Raw genomic sequence first — 20206 nt, 5'->3', positions numbered from 1 at the left:
ATGAACAGGTTGACACTTTGAAATTTGAGGCGATAATGGGTATTAAATTGAGCACGAATCTCGTAAATCTAGGAGACTCAGGTCACTTTTACTTCTTTCTTGAGAAAATAGATCTACTTTTCAAGCGTTTGTGCATAGAATTGAACCTTTCGATGCAATGATGGGAAAAATGTTGTTGGGGAGGAAAGTTTTAGTCTTGATGATGCGATGCGAGAGGAATGAGAGCCGGGAATGAAGGCATTGCGACTGGAATGGAAGGGCCATTTGCATTTGCGTTCTGTGTGTTTTTTGCTTCGAGAAGAGAGGGAGAGGAAAATGAGATGACTGTTTGGAAGAAGTACTCGAGCAGCCATGGCGGTCGCAAGCTTCGAAGCCAAATCCGACCTTGAAGCTTGCAGCTGCCATGGCCAGCAGCTACAATGAATGCTCCTGGCTGTCCAGGCGGCAATGGACAATGATGACCAATAACTTGATTTAATTTAATTTTTTATTTTTATTGACATGGCATCGTATGGAGATCATATTAGCAAACCGATAAATTTTTCTTAAAATTTTCATCCAAATATTGTTTTGGACTATTCTGGTCATGATAAGCTTAGATGCTTATTTAAGACTAACTTTTTCACTTTAGACTTTTATTTGAAACAACATATATTTTGAGTTATTTATTTATTTATTAGAAAAATGACCTCATTTTAAGCATTATTTGAAATTTTCCCTATAAACTATAAACCCTGCCAGCATTGTTAATTGTGCCTCTGAAATAATGGAAACGGTGACAATTATGATTAGCATTATTTCTCTACATCTCTGAAAATTGATATTATTTATTTGGTATATTAAAATTGATGGTGAGTTTGTGAAGGCTTGATCTCGTGTCCCTTCTTTCATCAGATTTTCTTTCAGGTACAATTTCTCCGAAGCAACCATAGTCGTGAAAAGGGTGCTGTAACTTTTATAAGGAATTTGGCAGATCTCTTATAATTGCATCACTTTTAAGGCTACAACTTCTTATAACGGCTTTTAGGAAGTAGTCTCACACAATTTCGAGGTACTCCAACTCTAAAAGCACATATAATCCAAACACTCAGCGTCACAATAACTTCACAGGACAGTCACAACACAGCGCAATTACAATCTAACCACAGCTATACCAAATAACCGACAAGGACATTGGCAAAACCTAGGCTCATGGAGGGCAAACATACTGTCGTTTGGGGTGGAGGACCGATGTGCATTCTTCAAAAAGCAAGAGAAGAGAGAGAGAGAGAGAGGTGGGAATTTAAGACGTGCCGACGCATGCAAACAACGGCACCTTGAAAAGCGGTTCACTTATGGCAAGTCTATGGACAGGGACATAGCCTTGCTCTCTCTACAAAAGGAGTTTCAGAAAAGGGGCTTCGAAAGTGGTGGACTCTAGGAATCAGTTTCCTCTTCTTTTTTGGGTTTCTCATGTAATATTTTTTCTTTCTCTTTGTCCTCTTGCTTTTTTGAAGTCCTCCCAAAAATCCCTCGGATGGCGGAAACCCTAAGAGGAGTTTTGAAGCAGAGATGGAATCCAATTCGCTGGCACAAAAGAAAACCTTTTTTTTTATCTGCTGGTCTAAAAGGAACATTTGGGTCATCTCCAACTAACTTTTTCACGTGAATCGTTAAGTCACGTGAATTCTATATGATTTAACGGTCCATATGAAATGGGTTAATATGAATTTAAATTCCTAATGATCTTTCGGTAAAGATGGTTTCTGACAAAGATCACAATGCCCCATATCTCTATAAACCCATGAAAAGCATCAAACTGTAAAATAACACAATCATCCAACAAAACCTCTTTTAGGGTAATGTCGGTTCTCATTTATCTTTTTATTTTTTGTTAGCCCAAGAAAGAGAGAGAACCAAATTAAGGGTGTTTTTTTTTCCCCTAACACTAACAGTACATATGTGGACTCCACCTAGGTGCATTCTGTTATTCGAGGTCTTGTATGCTACTTCGAATAGCTCCTCTCTCTCTAGATGAATCCTACTTTACCGACTTGGCTAAAACACCTTGAAAATTTTTCACAAAATTATTTATAAAAAACAGGCTTTTTTTTTCTTAGCGGATAGGCAGAGAAATTAACAAAATTACTTTAAAGAAGGAGAAAAAGAGAGTTGTCAGTGGAGAGGCAGAGAAGTCCACATCCTCCTTCAGTTGCATGCATAGAAAAGACAAGATCATTGAGGCGTATTCATGGTCAAAATGTGGATGAAATTTGCTTGAGAAGCAATTCTTCTGCTTGTGATCTTTCTTCTGATCTGTACCCATCATTTCCTTTTGAACTCCATTAACGTTTTCTCTTTGTCCTTTGCTTTACCAACTGGTTCTTTTGTTCTTTTAGACGTTTGAGGATGAAGGAACGTGAAACCCTAATTTCGTGGTGTCGTTTAGTCGTGAAACTTAAGCAAAAGCACTGATGAGAAAATCTCAGTCACCACCGCAGCTCCAATATCTCTTTCTCGTTTTCTAGGCCGTCTTTTAACGCCTAATTATGGTATAATTATTATAAATAGGAAGATTGTCCAATTCCTTGTCTTCGGGCAGGAGAGAAAAGAATAATTATCATCAGTAAATAATTGCAGTGTGGTCCTTGTTTTATTTGGATGTTTGTGTGATTGCTCGAGCCATGCGAGGTCCCCAACCTCGATGTAGTCATTGGAGTCAAATTCAAGGTAAAAATAAAATACTAATTTTGTTATTAAAAGGTTAATACCATTAAAGTCTCAAATCGGTACTTCCATGATGCATTTACTCTAGATTGATTTTGGTCTAATAAAAAATGTTAAAATTTGAGCCAATGACACATTTGCTCTAAATTAATTTTTATCTCACAATTTTTTTTTTATTTAAAAATGGTACCCCACTAAGCATCTACCCAAATCTAGTTTTTGTCTCATAAAAAGAATTCAAACGGGTACTCCTAACCGACAGAAAAAAAAAAAAAAAATGGTACTCCTAACTTAAATCTATAATTCATTAACATTCTATTCAATATCCTGTTAAAACACACATGTAGGAGATGATTGCAAAATGGATCTAACACGAAAGATGACAAATCCAAAGTATAAAATCCATATGTGCTGACACGTATACATTTTAATAGAAAGTAAATTTAGGTTACAAGTACTAGGATGTGAGTATCCATAGAACAAAAAATAATTTGAAGTAAATATGTTGTAGAATGCATTAAATTTTAGATAATTTGTGAGACAGAAGTTAACTTGAGGTAGATGTGTAATGAGTTACTAGTTTAGAATTTTTTATAGTACGAACTCAAAAAAAAAAATGCTAACTTCTCTATTTCTTAAAACACGCTTGCATAAAATTTGAGGAAATGTTGGGAAACAAATGGCATTAGATATAATAAGATCATAATACACAAGATATAATTAAGTGTACAGTAAGATTTAAACTATATGAATCCTTAGTACAATTGCATCATTGAAGAAATGTTCAAGTTTCAGATGAGAGTAATTAGACATTTAGGGTTTGAAAATACTTTAATGATTTAAAGATTTAGATAAATTTAAGTTCAACAAGCATGAATAATAAAAACATAATGTGCGATTTAAAATGACCAGTTCTTAATTGTTAGGAGAAAAAGCAACCTACAACAAAATTAGTTTATTCCTCATTTAAGCAGTCGATAAATGGGTCAATTTGGATTTATCTGATTCCCACTGTTTTTCGATGGTTTTGAAAATGCTTTGAGAATGGAGATGCCGAGAGGGAATCTCCAGCGGCCACAATCGACACGCGCCTGACCCGGTTACGGTGAGTGGCCACTCAATCGTGGCCACGTGGCTACCAGGACAGGTGCCTTTTGCCAGTTCGTCAGTGGACGGTTCTTCATTTTCTGCAGAGCTTTTTCAAACCATTTCCGCCTCAATTCTTTTGCCCTGTTCCATCGGGACAAACAGTATTCCAATTTACTTCCCTTCCGACATTAATGAGATAGAAAATATCACTCAAATTTTGAAAAAGCCTCGGAACGCTCGAACTGTATTTACATGTCAGGCGTAAATAGTTCTATTTAAGGTGTTTGAATTTGTGACACCAAGTGAATTCAAATTTTATATGTTATTGAAAGTATTTCGATTTAGAGATAATAACACAAAAAACTCAAAATTGATATATCTTCGATAAATTTACTTAAAATTAATTTTTTGACTATTGAAAATCTCAAATTATTATTCATATGACAAATTTATCTCTTATTAGTTTTTGTTAAATTTTACTGTTAATTCATTGTGTTAGATAATACATAATAGTTTACCGATGTATCAATTTAAAGTTTTACACTTCATTTGTTTATTTGTTTGTGTTTTTAATGGTATTAAATTAATTTAATAGAAATTAATGGATAGTAAATTTATCACAAATATATTAGTTTGGAATTTTTGATTGTTAAAAAATTAATTTGAAATAAATTTGTCACAAATATACTAGTTTATGATTTTTTTTTATGGTATTTAAACTATTTAAAAGTCATTGATGGATAGACGAGTTTCTCGGCTTGCATAAACTCGAGAGGCTTAAATGTCAGATTGATGGCTTGCAATGTCTTGTTTGAGAAAACTCTACCTGCTCAACTTTGGTACAAGCTCATGTCTAGCCTAATTTGTCTGGAATGCTTCACACATATTCTATGCTATGAACAAGTTCGGTCAATACATTAGATTCGATTTTAGATCCAAGAACAACCAAATGATCATCTTTATTTTAAATCCTCAATTTGTTTACTATTCACCAGCAATCGCGCAATCTCCTATCGAATGCATTGGGATCAACATCTCTATCAAATCAAGTAATTGTGACATAGCACAAGTCCATCATTCCTCGGTGTTAAAAGTAGCTTTGAGGAATCGACAACATGAAAGTTCGAGCCAGAGACGACATTTAATTGAATTCGAAACTCGGGGCTAGGTTTGCAGGAGGTCGAAGAAAGAGCTCCTCTGATTCCACAACCTCTTATTCATTTTCATTCGACCACGAGGGAGCGCTAAAAAGTGAAAAATCGCAAGACAAGGAAAAGTAAAAAAAGATGATCGTAAGTTTACTTGCCCCCTTGACCATGGATGCGAAGGAAGAGAGCGAGAGAGAACATGCACAAACATAGGAAATGTCGACGCCATTTAAGGCCTACCACTTACGCTGAATTTCGCTTTCCACCATTAAAAAGCGGGGAGGGAATAAACGCACCGGGCTTGTACAGCTTGTACAGCTTCCTCGTGATCCCACCTTCCAAACTGCCCTGGTCTGTCCGGGGATCATTTTCCCTCCGGCAAAAGCCAAAATGACCAACCTGAGCAATCAAAATGTCTGGAAAACTCGTTCAAAAAAAAAATAAAAAAATGTCTGGAAAACAATTTACCCTGCACAATCAATAATGTCCTCAGTCAAATCGGCACCAATAATAGCCACTCCATGCTCATGTTTTCTTACACCTGCCCTAGGTGAGGAATCCTATGCCTTTCCAATTAATCAGAAAGGCAGGCCATCATGACTTGAAACCGGACAATAATGAGCTGAGGTGCCAATCAGATCGAATGGCAAAAAAAACATAATCCTAAGTAGGACTTAAAATGGATTCCGAGGGAGCCGCGCATAATCGGCTTTATGTTTTGCTCGGTCATACTTTGGACTATCGAGATCGATGAAGTTGCTAGCTTTGAATTAGGTAGATGTTGGATCGTAAACGAATAAATGTCATCGAGGTACTTTTCGAAGGTGGTAAATATGTTGAAAGACACTCGTCTGCCGAAATTAAAGACGAGAGCATCGTCGCCTGTCTTGTAAAAATACGGAGCAGGAAACCGGGGTGACAGGGTGCTGCGAGCGAACCTGCAGCCAGCCTCGGACGCTCATTTGAAAAAGAGAAGTCAACCGATCTTCTTCTAACATCCCACCCGGCGTCCCAAGTTCCGAAGCAATTCTTTCCCTTCCTGTTCTCGAAATTTTCGATATTTTTTATGTTTCTTCACGCTGCAAAACGAGCCAAAAAAGAGAGAGCAAAAAAACAAATTTAAGGAAACCTGAAAAACATCACTGAGTGTCCCGGTCCACACCAGTCACCACCTTCTCTTCTTGTCCGAGAGAGAGAGAGAGAGAGACGGAGAGGGAGAGAGAGATGGGTTTCGCTTCCTTGCGCTCGCAGTGTCTCTTCTTCTTCCTCCTCTGGGTCTTCATCTTCTTCGCCAGCCGAAGCGACGTGCTTGTCTCCGCAGCAACGAGCGCGGAGCTGAGAGCTCTCATGGACATGAAAGCCAGCCTAGACCCGGAAAGCAGGTATCTTTCCTCGTGGACCGTCGATGGCGATCCTTGCGACGGGTCCTTCCAAGGCGTCTGCTGCGACGACGAGGGCCGCGTCGCCAACGTTTCGCTGCAGGGGAGACGGCTCACCGGGAGGCTCTCTCCGGCCATTGCTGGGCTCACCCACTTGACTGGCCTTTACCTTCACTACAACTCCCTGTGCGGAGAGATTCCGCGAGAGCTCGGCAACTTGGCGCGCTCAGCGACTTGTATCTGAACATGAACAATCTCTCCGGCCAGATTCCTCCCGAGATGGCTGACATCGCAAGCTTGCAAGGTTAGTCCTTTTCTTGGTTTTGTTTGAGATGCATGTTGAAAATTTTGAGACTTTCTCGTTTCTTTTGGAGATTATTTTGCTTCGATGTTCATGCATTTTGTTCATTTTTAAGTTTTCGGTGTGTAAAGAAACCTGTCTAAGAAACCTGTCTCCAGTGTTTTCTGGTTTGCCAAGAAAATTTGATTGAAAAATTCGTTCTATCTGAGTAAGTCCATCTGGGTCAAGTCAAGAGAGTGAAAAAGGTTGAAACAGAAACGTAAAGCTACAACCTTTCTGCTTTCAACAACCAGATGGTGACTAACGGTTAGGGAATTCGCTTCCTCTGTTCTTTGATTCAACTTCACAGGGTTTGATGTAGGCTGAATGGGACATAAAGTTGCAGAATTTTACTTTTGGAAATCATGTTTCATTGGTCCTAAAGTTTGTCCCTTGCCTTGTAGTTATGCAGCTCTCTTACAACCAGTTGACTGGAAGTATACCTACAAAGCTGGGATCTCTGAAGAAGCTCAGTGTTCTTGCTCTGCAATCTAATCAGCTCACTGGCGCAATACCGGCAAGTTTAGGTGACCTGGGGACGTTGACGAGGTTATATTTGAGTTTCAATCGCCTCTTTGGCTCGATTCCCATGAAGATAGCCGATCTGCCTCTTCTAGAAGTCTTGGATGTCCAAAACAACACTCTTTCTGGCAATGTACCTCCTGGTAACTATTCTGCTATGATCTCTCTTCAATCTTTTGCTTTTAGGAATAAGGATATCCCACAACTGATTGTTGTTTCTTTTTTGAATATTAAAGCGCTGAAGAGACTGAACGAAGGATTTCTGTACGAAAACAACTTCGACTTGTGTGGGACTGGGTTCCTCTCTTTAAGGACTTGTAATGCTTTGGAGGGTCGAAAGCCTAGTCAACCTCAACCCTATGGGGCTGCGACAACAGTACCCTCCACAAGTATACCCGAGACGGCCAATGTGGTGTTACCATGTAACCTGACTGAATGTTCTAGTTTGCCAAAATCAGCGCATCCCTCTGCGCTTATTGGATCAATCTTGGCAACTGTTGCATTGTCGGCCATAGGGTTCCTTTTGTTCACACACTACCGTCGGAGGAAACAGAAACTTGGCTTTTCGGCTGAGGTTTGTGATGGCCATCTGAGCACTGATCAACCCAAGAGTGCTTATAAGAAAAATGGCTCTCCTTTAGCTAGCCTGGAGTATTCCAACGGATGGGATCCGCTTGCTGATGCTCGGATCTTTAATGAGTTTTCTGAAGAAGCTTTCCAGAGCTTCAGATTCAATCTGGAAGAGGTTGAATCCGCCACTCAGTATTTCTCGGAGTTGAATGTGTTGGGTAAGAGTAATTTCTCTACCACATACAGAGGAATCCTGAGAGACGGTTCTGTAGTCTCCATCAAATGCATCAATAAGACTAGCTGCAAGGCTGATGAATCAGAGTTCTTGAAGGGTTTGAATATGTTGACCTCACTGAGACATGAAAATCTGGTGAGGCTGAGAGGATTCTGCTGCTCAACAGCCCGTGGTGAGTGCTTCCTGATATATGATTATGTTCCGAATGGGACTCTGCTAAGCTTTTTGGATTTGGAGGAGGGGGACAGTGGCACTCTTGAGTGGTCCACTAGAGTTTCGATTGTGAAGGGAATCGCTAAAGGTCAGTGCTGCAGTCTGATAATTTCCTTCTTGTTTCATATGAATGGCTATCTAATGAATTGAAATCCTCGTCCCATAATCTTTCCAAGGCTCAAGTTTGATGACTCTTGTTGCTGCAAGCTATTGCCTTCTAAGTTGCCCTTTCTGCATAAAGCTTTTGTTGGATTTTGGAATTTGAATTGAGTTTTGGACTTTTTCAGATGCTGGAGAGCTATCTGTAACCTTGGTAGATTATTGTTGGCGGGTGCTTAAAGAGAATGCTTGTAGTTCTAAGATCTTGAAATTGAGTGAAGTAATGGTTCCACGTGTGGCAAGAAATTTGAACATTAAAAAAAAATCACTTGTTTACATTTCCAAAGGACATTTATTGTAGCTCAATAAGCGCTTTAAATGTACTTGTCAGCATTTTTAAATGCAAGTAAGAACCTTCAAAGCAATACCTCTAGTTCTAATTTCTTCTGATGCATCATTGACAGTGCTTTGGACTGCTGGTGACAGTAACCATCTAGAAGGCCACAAAATTAATAATAGCATTACCAAATCATTATGGCGGAACAGATTTAGGTGGTCCAGGATCCCCATCATTTGATGAAACCTGCCATTGTTGAATTTGCTGCTTTTTAAATTTTGCCAGGTCACTGCTCTGTCATGTACTAATATGGGCAATGATAATGGTGCTCAAATAGCATATTGTGGCATCTAATTTAATTGTTTACCTTTCTTTGAATTGGGGATCAACTGATCTCGATTGTCTTCTACTTGCAAGTTGCACCTCTGATTTTGTTGATTTTCAAATAATCCTACGAAACAGGTATTGCCTATTTGCACGCTCACAAACCAAACAAGGCTCCCCTCCTTCACCAAAACATCTCAGCAGCCAAGGTGCTCATAGACCAGCGATTCAATCCGTTGCTCTACCAATCTGGTCTCCACAGGCTTCTGACAAATGATGTTGTGTTCTCGTTGCTCAAAGCTAGCGCTGCCATGGGCTACCTAGCGCCTGAGTACATGTCCACGGGCCGGTTCACAGAGAAGAGTGATGTCTACGCATTTGGAATGATTGTGTTCCAGATCTTGTCGGGGAAGCAGAAAGTAGATCACTCCATGCGTCTGGCTGCTGAATCGTGTAGATTCCAAGAATTCATTGATGCGAATATCCATGGAAGGTTCTTCGAGTACGAGGCAGCTAAACTTGCAAAAATCGCCTCGCTCTGCACCAACGAGTCTCCTTATGACAGGCCATCCATGGACGCCGTGATTCACGAGCTGAGTAACTGTAGCAGCTGTCTCTGATTGTGAGGCCTTATTGGAGTAAATGTTCCGGGAGCTGTTGCAAAAGTCAATGGTAGAAGTTGGTCTGAAAAAGCTCCCTGCGCTGCCACTAATGTTGTAACCTACCGGCTTTGACATCTTTTTGATTTGGTGCCTTTGCCTTAGGGCCGTGCTTTCTTGTGTATGTTCAAGCCTGGTAGGGATGAATGACTTTAATTCACGCATGTATGATTGCTTTTCAAAATATTTTCTTTAGGAGTAGGTTCATTTCGGAATTAGATTTTCGATATTTCTCGTTGCGTGCCACAGTTGTGTAGGTGAAAATGGCCGTGGACTTCCAACGCCGGTAACTAGCCTTGTTGCCGTGGTCGCATTGCATTAGCCCTGCCTGGCATCTTTAATTGCTGGTTAATTGAGGCGATTTGTTTTTCCATTGGTGGATCTGCTGGCATCTTTAATTGCTGGTTAATCGAGGCGATTTGTTTTTCCGTTGCTGATACATAGTCAATGGATGTTTAGAATGTTCAAGAGTAAAATAACACTCCCCTTATTTTATGGTCTAGGACATTGTCATCAGTATTTGCACAAATTGGATACTTCAATTGACTTTAACTCTAATCTAGACGTGTGATCGCTATAGGGATCTGACGTGATCGGACGGCGACTTGGCATGTAAAATAAGGGGTTGAAAAGTCAATGTAGAGGAAAAAGGTGGAAGCTTCAGCAGAGAGAGAGAGAAAAGAAAGAAAAAAGAAAAAAGAAAAAGGAGGAGATAAAAGGGAAAGAGAGAAGGAAAGAAGGAGAGATCTACTTTCGTTCTGGAGAATCCTTAATAGGCTTCAAAGCTTCTCCTTACAAAGATGCAAACCTTGCCCAGTCCTGGAGAATCCATCACCTGTAGTGGCCCGCACTATGACAGAGCGAAAGAAGCAAAGGAATTCGACGAGACCAAAGCCGGCGTCAAAGGCCTCATCGACTCCGGCATGGCCAAGGTCCCTAGGCTCTTCATCCACCCTCCCCAGAACCTGCGCGACGTGTCCTCTGACACAGAGGGGTCCGCCACTGACCTTAAGGTCCCCATCATCGACATGATGGGCTGTCAGGATTCCCGGCTGCGGCGAGACGTGGTCGACGACCTCCGTAGAGCGTCGGAGACGTGGGGGTTCTTCCAGATAATTAACCACGGGATCCCGGTCGATGTGATGGACAGCGTGTTGGAAGCTGTCAAGCAGTTCCACGAGCAGCCTGAGGGAGTGAAGGGAGAGTGGTACTCCAGGGACGACGCTAGGAAATTTAGGTACTACAGCAATGGAGACTTGTTTTTGTCCAAAGTAGCAACTTGGAAGGACACTCTCCTGTTTGATTTCCCGTTTGGAGAGCCAGACCGAGAGGCAGTCCCTCTTCTATTCAGGTCATCATGATTTACACTCTATTCCTTCACCCAGGACTTCGACAATTTCGAAAAATATATACCGTGTTTCTTTTTTACTTTAAAGGGGAAAGAAAACAGTTTTCTGCATAACTTCAACATGATATCAGGGCAAGAGATAGATCTCAAGTTCGATTCTTCACACCTCTTTCATCCATTTATAACTTTCCCTTCTCTATTTGCATAGGTTCATGTATTCTTTACCACGCGATGTTTACTTTCCCTCCTTTGCAGAGAGCCGGTTTTTGAGTACGAAAAACACGTGGAAAAATTGAAGAGATCTCTGTCTGAACTACTATCAGAGGCACTGGGGCTCGATTCAGGCTATCTTGGTGACATTGAATGCATGGACTCCAAGAGAATAGTAAGCCATTACTACCCAACTTGCCCTCAGCCAGAGCTGACTCTGGGCACAATCAATCACTCGGATGCCACATATCTCACTCTTCTCCTGCAAAACCACCATTCCAAGTCCTCCTCCTGCATTGCTGGCAGCAGGACCAGTGGGTGACCTCGATCATCAACACTTGTGTCCCCTTCTACATCTGCCTGGAGCCATCCTAGCCAACATTGGAGACCTCATGCAGGTACAAAGATCATTCACATCTTGTTGCCTACGTTTCTGGGTGGATTAACGTCGAGTTATCTTCGAGTTGAAGAATGACTTTCGTTTTCCCTGATCTTGTTGATTGCAGCTTGTTAGCAACGACAAGTTCAAGAGCGTGGAGCACCGGGTCCTTGCCAGGAAGGCCGGGCCCCGGGTGTCAGTCGCATGCTTCCTCGTACCAGGAGAGACACAGATGTCAAAGCCGTATGGGCCAATAAAGGAGCTTCTCGATGAGGACAATCCACCCATGTACAGAGAGACCACTTTCACGGAGTATTTTGGGTTTTACCTCTCCAGTGGCAATGGCCTGAATGGTGAATCTGTGCTTCCTCATTTCAGAGTGAGCGAGCCCAAGTAGAGTACAAAATGCAGCAAAAATCTTTGAAGAAGGTGTCGGCCTTCCCATGGAATCCGATGGCTCTGTATTTTCATTGAATGTAGCGATAGGACCACACCTAGAAAAGAATAATCAGAATCTACTTTGATCTGATCGAGACTGAAACAAGAAATGGCCAAAATATGATGGCATGCTCCTTCAGGCTGTGAAAGCATTTGAATCTCTTTCCCCTAAATTTATCACTAGTTTCATCATCTCTTCAAATCTCATATCCATGAGAGGTCTCTAAGTTGATGTGGCGTTCTCTCTAATGGAAGCACATTTAGGACCATTAAATCATGCCGTGGCATCATATTCAATCGCTCCCCTCGTGCTGTCTCATTGCTTTCCATATTGTTTCATTGCAATAAAAAATTGCTTTCAGTTAAAAGAAAAGAAAAGGATCAAAACTTATCAAATCATGTTGGCTTTGGAGTTTGCTGTAACAAATTTAAGTTTTACTCGAAAGTTCTTGTCAAGTCCAGCTCGAATATGATTCACTTATACAAAGTCCGCTTGTGACATGACACATTACTTGCCATGCCAACCTTGAAGGTCGATCTCCATATACCATGAAACTAACTATTGTGATAAAATGCTCAAAATTAATGTTTCATTTGACTTGAGAGCTCTCCTTTCAGTATCTGGGCAATTTGGTCACTCACATTGTCCCTTATTGGTCACACCCTAAATCTTCATGTATGGAGAAAATCATGGAGCCTCATATACAAAATCAACATTATAGATACATGATCATAGTTCTAAAGTCTACAAAAAAGAATAAGTGCATCTCTAGTGACTTCTATATTAAACTCGATAACTAGCATTTCATATGTATACAGCTATCTTAAGTCATACCAAACTCGAACTCCCAAATTTCCTCACTGATTCCACTCTCTTTCTATTTGCTACTAGTCGTTAAAACCTAAAAAAGAATTGAGATGAAGGATCCGAGCAAATCATCGCCGATTGAGTAGTATAAATCTCTTTTAAGTAGATTGAGTATCGGTTATGCACATTTAAACAATACCAGCAACACATTTATCCAAATTCAGCATGTAATATACATTAAAGATTAGTTATACCAGTTTAATATAACTTTATACATTTAATATATTCTCATTCAATCAATAATATCATAATAAATATCAGTGGTCTAACTCATTGGTCAATCATGTGCTCAATATCAAACTATAACTACACTTAACGCCCTGGGACAAGGTCTACCAAGATGCCCCTTGGTATATGTCTTCATCTATATCAGCCGATGGTTTGGCCCAAGTAAGATGCCCAGAGAATATTATACACACTGAAAACTCCTTTCAATTGTTTTAGGTCATAGTGCCAAGGGCTTGAAACCATTAGCACACTCTTCCAACCAATCATAAAATTATTTCAAATTTCAGTTTTATAGATCAAGTTCGCAAATCAATATATACCTGTATGTATATAAGCAAGTAAGAACCTTCAAAGCAATACCTCTAGTTCTAATTTCTTCTGATGCATCATTGACAGTGCTTTGGACTGCTAGTGAGCAGTAACCATCTAGAAGGCCACAAAATTAATAATAGCATTACCAATTCATTGTGGAGGAACAGATTTAGGTGGGCCAGGATCCCCATCATTTGATGTAACCTGCCATTGTTGAATTTGCTGCATTTTAAATTTTGCCAGGTCACTGCTCTGTCATGTACCAATATGGGCAATGGTGGTGGTGCTCAAATAGCATATTGTGGCATCTAATTTAATTGTTTATCTTTCTTTGAATTGGGGATCAACTGATTTTGATTGTCTTCTACTTGCAAGTTGCACCTCTGATTTTGTTGATTTTCAAATAATCCTACGAAACAGGTATTGCCTATTTGCACGCTCACAAACCAAACAAGGCCCCCCTCCTTCACCAAAACATCTCAGCAGCCAAGGTGCTCATAGACCAGCGATTCAATCCGTTGCTCTACCAATCTGGTCTCCACAGGCTCCTGACAAATGATGTTGTGTTCTCGTTGCTCTAAAGCTAGCGCTGCCATGGGCTACCTAGCGCCCGAGTACACGTCCACGGGCCGGTTCACGGAGAAGAGTGATGTCTACGCGTTTGGAATGATCGTGTTCCAGATCTTGTCGGGGAAGCAGAAAATAGATCACTCCATGCGTCTGGCTGTTGAATCGTGCAGATTCCAAGAATTCATTGATGGGAATATCCATGGAAGGTTCTTCGAGTACGAGGCGGCTAAACTTGTAAAAATCGCCTCGCTCTGCACCAACGAGTTTCCTTATGACAGGCCATCCATGGACGCCGTGATTCACGAGCTGAGTAACTGTAGCAGCTGTCTCTGATTGTGAGGCCTTATTGGAGTAAATGTTCCGGGAGCTGTTTCAAAAGCTCCCTGCGCTGCCACTAATGTTGTAACCTACCGGCTTTGACATCGGCAGCATTTGGGACCAGGTTTCCCAAGTATCTTTGGGCATCCAAAGCCCATTTGAGCAAATATTGGGTGTTTGGAAACATTTTTGAAACTCACCTTGAAGGAATGATTGCTGGCCTTCCAAAGGCTGAAAGCCCAAGACAGGTCCTAGGTTGCCTTGGGCTTTCAGCATTTTTAGGATGCGTTTGGGAAGTCTTTGGGGGAAAGTCTTTAGGAAAATACAAAGTCTTTTGAGTTAAAAGGTATTTTCCAAAATGCAAAGTGTGTTTGGTAAATTATAGTTTGAAAGCCCATTTGAAGTACATTTGAGTAAAATGGTGTTTGGGTGAATCACATTTACAAAGGGCTTTGATGATAAAAAAATTTCAAAAGAAAAAAAAAAAAAGAAAGACCGGCAGGGCGGTGGCCGCTAGACGTCCATTGAAGACCTCTCGCGAGGGTCGCGGACGTCGAGCGACCACCGAAGACCACCAGGAGGGTCGCCGGACGTCGGCGACCACCGAAGACCATCGGGAGGGTCGCCGGACGTCGGGCGACCACTAAAGACCATCGTGACCTAGATGCAGGGGCGGCGAAGGTCCCCGCGACCTTGCGGCCCCGGATCCGGGTCGCGGCGGGTCGCGCGACCTCCGCCCCTCGGATGCGGGGACGCGGCGGGGTCGCGCGACCTCGCCGCCCCGGATCTAGGTCGCGGCAAGGTCGCGCGACCTCCGGCAACCGTTGCAACCAAGATCTCGGGAGCGAGGTCGCGGAGGACCTCGCCGTCCTCGGATTTGGGTCGCGCGAGGTCGGCGACCCAAACCTCGCTGTGACCCACGGCGATGGCCGCGACCGGATAGGGCGGCGGTTGCACCACTCCCCGGCGACGGTTGCTTGGGCCACCGCGACCATGCCGAGCTGTCGGCGGCCGCTCACTGCTTCGAGGAACACGTCGTCGGCCTTCAATGGAGAAGAAGATGAACAGTACAATGACGAGGGCAAAACCGGAAAAATTGAGAGTAGCCGAGGATAGTTTTGGAAGAAAATAAAAAAAAAAAAGTGAACAGTGTCACTTGTATGCCAAGAAAGAAAACCCAAGGCACCCCTTCACCTGCCTTGGGCTTTCAAATTGAGAAGGCTAGCTTTGGCCTAATGGGAATTCTAAAGCTGTTCCCAAACACCCCAGCTTTAGCCCAGGTATTAGGAGCCCAAAGCCCCTTGTAAAGTTGATTCCAAACACACCCTTAGAATGGTCAGTGCACTATTCATCTTCTTCTTTGTTAGATTCTTAGATGTCGGCCGGCGTGGTCACGGCACCTCGGCGATCGTCACCGACCAATTGCGCAACCCAGATCTAAGTGGTGTGACCTTGCCGCGCTTGGGTCGCGGAGGTCGCCGGAGGTTGCTGCGACCCAAGTGACCCACGACCTCGCCTAGGTCACTGGCGACCTCTGCAACGTGGTGGGTCGTGCAACAGGGCGGCGAGGGTCATGGCAACCTAGATCTCGCAAGTTGGTCGCGATCTGGGTTGCTGTGATTAGATCGAGCGACACTGGCGACCTCTACATGGAGGTCGCGGCGTGGCAAGTCACGCAATCTTTTGGTGAGGGTCGCCATGATTCGTGAGATCCGAGTCGCCATGACCCTCGCTGCGCCGTGTCCTCCGCACGGTGACCCTAGCCGGACGCTGCCCTTCACCGCACCACCTCCCCCTCGCCGGACCGCCTACCCTTTTTCGGCAACTATTAGCTCTTGGCCGGCGATAACCGGTGAAGCCCTTGGCCGATGGTAACCAGCGAAGCGAAGCCCTTGCCCGGCCAACTCTCCTTTTTTTTTTTTTTTTTAATAACAAAAGTCTTTTGCAAATTTAATTTACCAAAACATTATTTTGCTCAAAGATACTTCATAATGGACTTTCACAAATAAATTTACCAAACACATTTTGCATTTTGAAAAACTCATTTAACTCAAGGGCTTTTACATTTTCTTAAAGACTTTTTTCAAAAGTTCTCCCAAATGCACCCATCTTTTTGATTTGGTCCTTTGCCTTAAGGCTGTGCTTTCTTGTGTATGTTCAAGCCTGGTAGGGATGAATGACTTTAATTCACGCATGTATGATTGCTTTTCAAAATATTTTCTTTAGGAGTAGGTTCATTTCGGAATTAAATTCTCGATATTTCTCGTTGCGTGCTGCGGTTGTGTAGGTGAAAATGGCCGTTCACTCCCAACGCCGGTAACTAGCCTCGTTGCCGAGGTTGCATTGCATTAGCCCTGCGGTGGATCTGCTAGCATATTTAATTGCTGGTTAATCGAGGCGATTTGTTTTTCCGTTGCTGATACATAGTCAATGGACGTTTAGAATGCTCAAGAACAAAATAATACTCACCTTATTTTATGGTCTAGGACATTGTCATCAGTATTTGCACAAATTGAATACTTTAATTGACTTGTTGACATCTGAATTTTGGCAATCTGCGATTAGTTTTTTATCGCATTAAAAATTAGGGATTAATTTTTAATCCCTAAACAAAAATATTATAATTAAATTGCATGACATATAATTTTAGGAGTATTTTAATCGCATTTACGTTGGATTGATGGTAGACCCATGAATTCGACTAAGTCCATGTATGAGAATCACTTATGCCTTTCACATGATGGCTGGAGCTCATATGATATGAAGAGGATATTGCATCATCAAGAGAATATTGCACTGACTTCGAAAGGAAAAGATCTGATTGCAAGTGAGGTAATATTCGGCCAAGCAAAAGGGAAGGAAGAGATATATGTGTCCAAAGAAAAAAAAGCTTTCTCACATGTAAAAGTGAACTTGATATATATTAACGGAGATATTCTTGGTCAAAAGGAGATCGTTCATGAAGATTCGTAGCAGCACGTGGGCGTGGAAGATCGAGAACAAAATAGCAAATCAAGATTATTTCTCTGTGGTATGAAGACAAACGGGAAAGAGAAATCGGAAACGCTTCTGTTTTCACGTGCAGGAGTGAACCATGCGATTCAATATGGGCCACACGTTGAATACATGGTCACAATTAAAGACAAAACTGAGAGAGAAAAAGACGAGAGTTGCTTGAAAGCTTTTGCACGAAAAGACAGCACTAGAGAGAGAGGGCTGTTTTCCACCCCAGGGCGTGCCTCCTCTGCCACAAACGGTGCCACTCTTTCCTTGCGCCGCCTGAACCATCAAGTTCAGCCTTCCCCGCCGTGCAGCACTTCACCTAGATGCTTGTCGACGAATTCCAGTTGGCGACCTAAAGCGCTTCTCGACCAGCCAGCAGTTGCCCAGACGATTTCCGGTGACCTCCGCGGCATCCCCACATCGGAGACCCTTCACTGCTGCAGCTGTCCTCTGCTGATTCCGGGCTTGGGTTGCCATTCACTGTTGTTCCTCCTGCCGATTGCTGTTCGCTACAACAGATCACGACACCTGTAACATCGGCAAGCTCCCGGTTCGAAGGACCGCTCACAGACCTTCACGAATTCAAGATCCTCACGTATCCAAATTTCTTGAAGAGATTAATAAAGGTGAGGCCTTGAAGGGATAAGTCCACCATCTGGAGAGCAGCCCGTGACTTGCCTCGTGTCCATGCCTACAAGGCCTTGGTGTCATTGGTGTTAACTGTCCATTGAAGGAACACTCAACCCAGTAGCGAACCAGCAAGCTACCTTGCTGTTACGCACATGTACTGACGAACCCAGCCTTGCCGAAATTTTTAGACGATCTCAACGACTCGCTCCTGCACCTCAGTTGTGAACCCCCCACCTTCCGACACTAGCCGCCGTTCTTGTTCGTATCCAAACCGAGTCGATTCTACGAAGTTCTTATTTTTGCAGGTTCGTTCACCGTGAGCCCACGGTCATCCTTTACTGAGGAGCACCACCGTGCCGAGCTTCAAATTTTGTTCTTGTCGAGTTCAAATTTTGCAATATTACTTGTGAAAAATTAGGTAATTATCTTATCTTGATTTGATTTAGATATTTTACTATCTAATATATGTCTATTAATATCTAACATGCGATAGACATATCTCCCAATTAGGATTAATAGGCTTCAAAGCTTCTCCTTACAACGATGCAAATCTTGCCCAGTCCTGAAGAATCCATCACCTGTAGTGGCCCGCACTATGACAGAGCGAAAGAAGCAAAGGAATTCGACGAGACCAAAGCCGGCGTCAAAGGCCTCATCGACTCCGGCATGGCCAAGGTCCCTAGGCTCTTCATCCACCCTCCCCAGAACCTGCGCGACTTGTCCTCTGACACAGAGGGGTCCGCCACTGACCTCAAGGTCCCCATCATCGACATGATGGGCTGTCAGGATTCCCAGCTGCGGCGAGACGTGGTCGACGACCTCCGTAGAGCGTCGGAGACGTGGGGTTCTTCCAGATAATTAACCACGGGATCCCGGTCGATGTGATGGACGGCGTGTTGGAAGCTGTCAAGCAGTTCCACGAGCAGCCTGAGGGAGTGAAGGGAGAGTGGTACTCCAGGGACGACGCTAGGAAATTTAGGTACTACAGCAATGGAGACTTGTTTTGGTCCAAAGCAGCAACTTGGAAGGACACTCTCCTGTTTGATTTCCCGTTTGGAGAGCCAGACCGAGAGGCAGTCCCTTTTCTATTCAGGTCATCATGATTTACACTCTATTCCTTCACCTAGGACTTCGACAATTTTCAAAAAATATATACCATGTTTCTATTTTTCTTTAAAGGGGAAAGAAAACAGTTTTCTGCATAACTTCAACATGATATCAGGGCAAGAGATAGATCTCAAGTTCGATTCTTCACACCTCTTTCATCCATTTATAACTTTCCCTTCTCTATTTGCATAGGTTCATGTATTCTTTACCACAGGACGTTTTCTTTCCCTCCTTTGCAGAGAAACGGTTTTTGAGTACGAAAAACACGTGGAAAAATTGAAGGGATCTCTGTCTGAACTACTATCAGAGGCACTGGGGCTCGATTCAGGCTATCTTGGTGACATTGAATGCATGGACTCCAAGAGAATAGTAAGCCATTATTACCCAACTTGCCCTGAGCCAGAGCTGACTCTGGGCACAATCAATCACTCAGATGCCACATATCTCACTCTTCTCCTGCAAAACCACAATGGTGGCCTCCAAGTCCGGCACCAGAACCAGTGGGTCGATGTCTCCCCGGTGCCTGGAGCCATCCTAGTCATCATTGGAGACTTCATGCAGGTACAAAGATCATTCACATCCTGTTGCCTATGTTTCCAGGTCGATTAATATCGAGTTATCTTCGAGTCCAAGAATGACTTTCGTTCTCCCCGATCTTGTTGATTGCAGCTTGTTAGCAACGACAAGTTCAAGAGTGTGGAGCACCGGGTCCTTGCCAGGCGGGCTGGGCCCCGGGTCTCAGTCTTGTGCTTCCTCTTCCCAGGGGAGACGCGTAAGTCGAAGCCGTACGGGCCGATAAAGGAGCTTCTCGACGAGAACAATCCGCCCATGTACAGGGAGACCTCTTTCACAGAGTATTTTGGGTATTACCTCTCCAGTGGCAATGGCCTCAATGGCGAATCTGTGCTTCCTCATTTCAGAGTAAGCGAGCCCAAGTAGAGAGTAGAAAATGCAACAAAAATCTTTGAAGAAGGTGTCGGCCTTCACATGAAATCCGATGGCTGTCTTTTCATTGAATGTAGCGATAGGACCACACCTCGAAAAGAATAATCAGAATCTACTTTGATTTGATCGAGACTGAAACAAGAAATTGCCAAAATATGATGGCATGCTCCTTCAGTCTCTGTGAAAGCATTTGAATCTCTTTCCCCTAAATTTATCGCGAGTTTCATCA

The 20206-nt window shown here is 42.8% G+C and overlaps 3 protein-coding genes across 3 annotated transcripts; all 3 read left to right on the top strand.

Moving 5' to 3' along the window:
- The first annotated feature begins 5698 nt into the window (after positions 1–5698).
- On the top strand, positions 5699–9855 carry LOC104426591 (LRR receptor kinase SERK2). Its single transcript, XM_010039696.3, is given in 5 exon segments — positions 5699–6543; positions 6546–6626; positions 7067–7327; positions 7421–8290; positions 9101–9855. Coding segments are annotated over 5 exon segments (2070 nt in total). The 5' UTR covers positions 5699–6167; the 3' UTR covers positions 9583–9855.
- A 500-nt stretch (positions 9856–10355) lies between these two features.
- LOC104430981 (1-aminocyclopropane-1-carboxylate oxidase homolog 1-like) lies at positions 10356–20206 on the top strand. The gene is made up of 3 exons (XM_039304844.1): positions 10356–10972; positions 19272–19593; positions 19702–20206. Exons 1-3 carry the CDS (start codon positions 10422–10424, stop codon positions 19969–19971), a joined length of 1143 nt encoding a protein of 380 aa, XP_039160778.1. The 5' UTR covers positions 10356–10421; the 3' UTR covers positions 19972–20206.
- On the top strand, positions 11540–12190 carry LOC104426592 (1-aminocyclopropane-1-carboxylate oxidase homolog 1). Its single transcript, XM_010039697.3, has 2 exons — positions 11540–11577; positions 11686–12190. Exons 1-2 carry the CDS (start codon positions 11572–11574, stop codon positions 11953–11955), a joined length of 276 nt encoding a protein of 91 aa, XP_010037999.2. The 5' UTR covers positions 11540–11571; the 3' UTR covers positions 11956–12190.

Source organism: Eucalyptus grandis, chromosome 11 (genome assembly GCF_016545825.1).
Source record: "Eucalyptus grandis isolate ANBG69807.140 chromosome 11, ASM1654582v1, whole genome shotgun sequence".
In the NCBI taxonomy this organism is placed as follows: domain Eukaryota; kingdom Viridiplantae; phylum Streptophyta; class Magnoliopsida; order Myrtales; family Myrtaceae; genus Eucalyptus; species Eucalyptus grandis.
Note: the sequence above shows the minus strand (reverse complement) of the source record. Positions and strands in the feature narration are given on the sequence as shown.